This window comes from Lathyrus oleraceus, chromosome 2 (genome assembly GCF_024323335.1).
Source record: "Lathyrus oleraceus cultivar Zhongwan6 chromosome 2, CAAS_Psat_ZW6_1.0, whole genome shotgun sequence".
In the NCBI taxonomy this organism is placed as follows: Eukaryota; Viridiplantae; Streptophyta; class Magnoliopsida; order Fabales; family Fabaceae; genus Lathyrus; species Lathyrus oleraceus.
Window position 1 is genome coordinate 72,854,438 of NC_066580.1, and position 5,784 is coordinate 72,860,221.

At 33.8% G+C, this 5,784-nt stretch overlaps 1 protein-coding gene across 1 annotated transcript; it reads right to left on the reverse strand.

Annotated features, from left to right (window-relative positions):
- Positions 1-837: 837 nt before the first annotated feature.
- LOC127118176 (probable LRR receptor-like serine/threonine-protein kinase At3g47570) lies at positions 838-4,344 on the reverse strand. Its single transcript, XM_051048332.1, has 2 exons — positions 1,609-4,344; positions 838-1,508 (listed from the first exon to the last, which is right to left on the reverse strand). Exons 1-2 carry the CDS (start codon positions 4,250-4,252, stop codon positions 1,153-1,155), a joined length of 3,000 nt encoding a protein of 999 aa, XP_050904289.1. The 5' UTR covers positions 4,253-4,344; the 3' UTR covers positions 838-1,152.
- Between the last annotated feature and the right edge of the window lie 1,440 nt (positions 4,345-5,784).

Genomic DNA, 5,784 nt, shown 5'->3' on the forward strand with positions numbered 1-5,784 from the left:
TTTTTCAAAGGTAAAATCAACCAACACACAAACATTTTCTACTCCGAACTACGGAGCTCTGATTCCTCATCCCCGAATGAGTGATACGTAGGCACAAGGGTCCCAATACTTGGCGAACACTATAATAACAAAAACACCCCCTTTTTTCGCACATTCTTTTGAAAATAAAACAATGATAGATAAATCACATGTATGTAAAACAACCCAAATGATTCTCATTGAGTACCATGGACGTAAGGGGTGTTAATATCTTCCCATTACGTAACCGATTTCTGAACCCAAATCTCGGTTTCAGCAGAGTTAATGTTAAGTTTGTTTCTTCAAAGTACTTTTGTAGGTGTAAGTTCTAGTCCTATTTACTATATCACAACAAACATAAAAGAGAGAACCTTCTTAATTTGACTAAACCAATTTCCATACACTTGTGTTGATCCACCAACCATAGAATTCTCTCGTTGTGAGAGCGACATAATTAGAAATATTAAAAAGACTAAATCAATGATATTAACAGTTGGAAAAGTAGTTCACATACAGTTAAAGGAGTACAAATATATTCAACTGTATCATCGAGTTTAGTTAGCTTTATGTTATCTTCATTTACAACAAAAATATAATTAACAAAATAAGGCTCTATTTCTTCTTTGGCTTCTTCTAGAATTTTAGAGAGTTTCCTAGTCAGCTTATTCAACCATTAACATTCTATCCAACCGTTTACAACCTAATTAAGCTTATTCAACCATTAACATTCTATCCAACCGTTTACAACCTAATAAAGCTTCATAAAACGGTTTATAGCACAAAACTCCCAAAGCAGGTTAATAAAAATTGACAAAAAAATAGCAATGATCAAAGAATACACACATCCAAATGGAAAGAAGGAACCGACAGACTAGGTTCACAACATAGCAGTAGCATATCCCAATACAAATATCTTGAAATGTGTTGGAAGTTACATTATCATTTGAGTAGTGCACGACGAACTAACAAATAAAACATGTAGATGAGATCCTGAAGTATTAAACTTTTCTGTAAAAAAGATTTAGTAAAGAGAAATATATAAACTACACACAAATTCTTATAGAAATCCAAGACATGGCAATCTTCATCTAGCCGAACACCATTATTTCTTTTTTATTATAGTAGTAATAATATCTAGCGGGACAATTTTTGTTTAATTTCAAGCAACTTCAGTATGACATATTTTGTGAGCATTCTCTGAGCAGGAAATTCTTCAGAACACGCAACTCCAATTTTAGCAAACATCACTAGACACTCCTTTATATTATTTTCTACAATCCATGTCTGATCTTCAACAGTTGGCATAACCATACTTGAATCTACAATGTCAAGAACTTCTTCAGGAATTTTCATCTTACACAATTTGTGTAGACTAAGATTCTCATAAAACATATTATCCGTTGGTCTCTTTCCAGTAAGCATTTCTAACAACAGAATTCCATAGCTGTAGATATCTCCCTCTGGTGTTACCGGACCACCAGCTCCATACTCTTTTCAAACCACAACAAAAACTTTATAAGAAAAAATATTTTATATAACAAATATACGAATGATATATGCTAACAATTAAGGGATAAAAAAGAACTTTACCAGGAGGAAGATATCCTATAGTTCCTTTAATTGTTGAGGAGTCAACTTGATCTTTACTTGAATGTCTTGTTGATCCATGAATGAGCCTAGCTAAGCCAAAGTCTCCTAAGTGAGCTACCATATCTTCATCAAGAAGAACATTGCTTGGTTTAATATCACAGTGAACTACGACTTGGTCTTCATCATGGTGAAGATAACCCAAAGCATGAGCTACATCAAGAGCAATGTCTACCCTTTTTGAGAGGATGAGACTATGATTTTCAGACCCTTCATTATTATGCAACACATTTTCAAGACTCCCTTCAGGCACGAACTCAAAAACAATAGCCTTGAAATCTTCACCCTTGTAATCAACACTTGAACAACAAGTTAAGATCTTAACAAGATTCCGGTGTTTCATCTTTCCTAAAGCATTGCATTCTGCCACAAAACTCTTTGCTGCACCACGCGTTTCAAGGTTCAACACTTTTACAGCAATAGGTCCTTCAAAGTTAAGAAGCGATCCTCTGTAAACCGAACCAAAGCCTCCCTGTCCTACCAAATTGGATGAAGAAAATCCATTGGTTGCTTCATGTAGATCTGCATAAGTCACGCTAAATGACCTATTTTGTAGAGATGGTGAAGAAGGTAATTTTTTGAGCTTTCTCGTTAGAAAATGGACAGTTATAAAAGCTAGGAAAGAGATCAAAACACCCCCAATTACACTGATGATGATAAGTTTCTTTTTGAGAGACATCTTAGGTTTCTTGGAGGAAGCCTTAATGCATTTTGGAAGCTTCAATTGAGGTATCCCTCCACAAAGGTTCTTGTTTCCAATTAATGAAATTGCTGTGACATTGCTAAAGACACCACCTATGGGAACCTCGCCATAGAAGTTATTGAAAGATAGGTCCAAAGTATTTAGAAGTGTGAAATTTTCTAGTTCAAAGGGAATTGTGCTTGAGAAATTGTTATTAGACATATCTAAGACTGTTAAAGAACTTAAAGATCTCAAAAAGGAAGTCACATCTCCATGAAAAAAGTTTTCCCACAACCTAAGCTCTGTTAAAGTAACACAAGCACCAAGTTGATTGGGGATTTCACCAGACAAGTTGTTTTGAAATAAATACAACATAGAAATATGCTTCAACTTACCAAATTCTAAAGGAATGAGACCGGTGAGGGAGTTGTTAGACAAGTCAAGGTTCACTAAATTTGTTAGATAGACAAATGTTTGATTTGGTATATTACCACTCAAATTGTTATCAGAAATACTTAATGTCTCCAACTGGGTGCAATGTTTGAGGGTAACTGGAATTCTTCCTTTCAGTTTATTGCTAGACAAATATAATTCAGACAATATAGTAAGATTGCCAATACCAGTAAAGATATTACCAGATATTTTATTGTTTTCCAAGTCTAATAATACAAGATTCTTAAGTTTTCCAACTGAATTTGGAATTGTTCCCTCAAGGAAATTGTTTCCGATGCTTAAGTAAGTTAAACCGATTAGTTGTCCTATTCTCTCAGGTATCTCTCCATAAATTTGGTTATACCTCATATCAAACCTAATCAGATGGATGGATAAGTTTCCTATATGATCCGACAATTTGCCACCAAATCTGTTTTTGAAAATTTCAAGCTTTGACAATTTAGTACAATTGGTTAAGGAAGCAAGGAAGTCCAAATCATGAGCTCCTCCACTCCCAAAATTATTAGCACTAATGCGAAACTTCTCAAGTTTGTTCAATCTACCTAAAGTAAGAGGTATTGGCCCATTTAAAAGATTCCACGATATTTCAAAATGTCGCAATTCAGTGAGGTTGGATATTGAAGCTGGTAAAGTTCCGCTAATTTGGTTCCCTCCTACTAAGAAATCTTTAATATTGGGAAAAACAATATCTATATTTGATGGAAGACTACCCAATAACTTGTTTCCTCCAAGACTGAAAAATTCAATATTTGATAGATTGTAAAGTGAAGGAGGAATTTCACCTGACAAATTATTTAAAGCTAGATAAAGCATTTTCAAACTTGACAATTTACCCAAAGAATAAGGGATACTTCCTTCCAAGTAATTATCTATAAGAGATATTTCTACAAGCGAGGAAATATTTCCTAGAGAAGATGGAATAGTACCGGTTAGTTTATTTGACTGGAGACTCAATTCATTAAGTTGAATGATTGACCCTAACCGTGTCGGAATTCTTCCTGTGAGTTTATTATACTGCAAAACAATTACCTTGATATTAGTGCAGTTAGTGAGCTCCATGGGAATCTCTCCCCGAAGATTGTTGTTGCTTAAGTCAAGACCTTGCAACCTTTTCAATCGACCAACTTGTTTTGGAATTTCACCATGCAAATCGATGTTGAAAAGTATGAGAAATCTAAGAAAGGTTAGATTTCCTAAGGATGGAGCAAGAGTGCCACCCCATGTTTGGTTCTCCAAACGCAAGACAGAGACTCTCTTGTGACGACGACCACATGTGACTCCCTGCCATTCACAGAAATCCAAAGAATGATTCCATGATGGTAGAGAATTAGGCACCCCATTTGTAAGTTTTTCCTTCAAAGAAAGTAAAGCTAACTTATCAGTGTTTGAACTCAAAGAAACAGCAATCGATACTAATGTCACGCTATAAACCAACATCATACATGTCCTCATATTGCTACTTGAGAATCTATTTGAGATATGATTAGTATATAAAGAGAAAACTATGTCATACTATTCTGCTTTACTTGTCTTAAAAGACTAAATACTATTTTATTCAAAACATACCCATAGCTTTATTATTGTAGGATAGAAAACATACTACTGTGATGATAAGAACAGTGTGTTGAAGATAATCGATCTTCACTTTATTGTTGTTGGATTGATTTTCTATAACTTTAATGAGTGGAATTAACTTCATTGGAAGTGTATATACTTTTTAGTTAGTCAAGTCAATAAGAAGAGAAAGGTAAGAAAAATGGTAGATAGTGAAATGATATTCTAATTGTTTCTTAAAAAGATAAAATGATAGTGCTATAAAACAAACTTTTTTATTCTCCTATACAGATCAAACGACTTTTATATAAAGAGAAATATATTTATGCACTAAGTTAGTGCAAGGAAACCAAGTCCTGAAGGCTCATTCCACGAAGGCAGAGAGCATAATATATATATATATATATATATATATATATATATATATATATATATATATATATATATATATATATATATATATATATATATATATATATATATATATATATATATATATATATATATATATATATATATATATATATATATATATATAATTAGAAAATATATTATTTTCTATTTTTTATTATCTTTAATACTATCTTTATTTTTCTTTATTCTCAATTAAGGAAAAAATAAATTGTAATAATTATATCTTCACTATATAAACCAGCCTAAGGCTGACGAATAAAATACAACAGCTTTTATCGATTTTTTCCAATATGGTATCAGAGCACTAGGTTAGGGGTTACCGTAAAAGCTTTCCTCAATCTATTTTTGTTGGGTTAGGGGTTACCATAAAATTTTCCTGAACATATTTTTTTGTTCGACCCAATTCCCATACCCGGTTAACCTCCTATGGCGAATGACAACAATAGGTGGTCTCCCCTATCACAAGCCTACACTGGATCCAACAATGGCGAACAACAACAATCTGATTCGGGCTTCGACCGTGGAAACGGCGGTGGCCGCGGAAACAGTGTACATGAGAAACCGCTGATGGTCATAAACAATGGCAGTAATGACGACAACAATGGAAACAGGAACAACATTGGTTTTGGTGACGGTTATTCCAACATAGGCGGTAATGATCAAGAGGGTTCCTCATACTTCCTCAAGGTCAATATCCCTAAAATGAATGAGAATATTTATAATGAATGGGCTCAAACCGTTCGATTGGTATTGGATAACAAAGGAAAAATTGATTTCTTAACAGGAGCAGTAACTGAACCGGCAACAAGAGACCCTCGTTACAAATAATGGAAGTCGGAAAACTCCTTGATTATTGCGTGGCTGGTAAGCTCTATGGAAACTGGAATAGGTAAGCCTTACATGTTTTTACCTTCCGCAAAGGATGTTTGGGAAGCTGTTAAGGAAACATACTCTAATATTCAAAACTCCTCTCAAATTTTTGGTTTAAAATCAAAGTTATGGCATGCGAAACAAGG

Coding starts and splice junctions, on each gene's coding strand:
- LOC127118176 (XM_051048332.1), bottom strand. CDS start 4,252: ATGAGGACATGTATGATGTTGGTTTATAGCGTGACATTAGTATCGATT. Junction 1,509..1,608: donor TATAGGATATCTTCCTCCTG/GTAAAGTTCTTT, acceptor TGGTTTGAAAAG/AGTATGGAGCTGGTGGTCCG.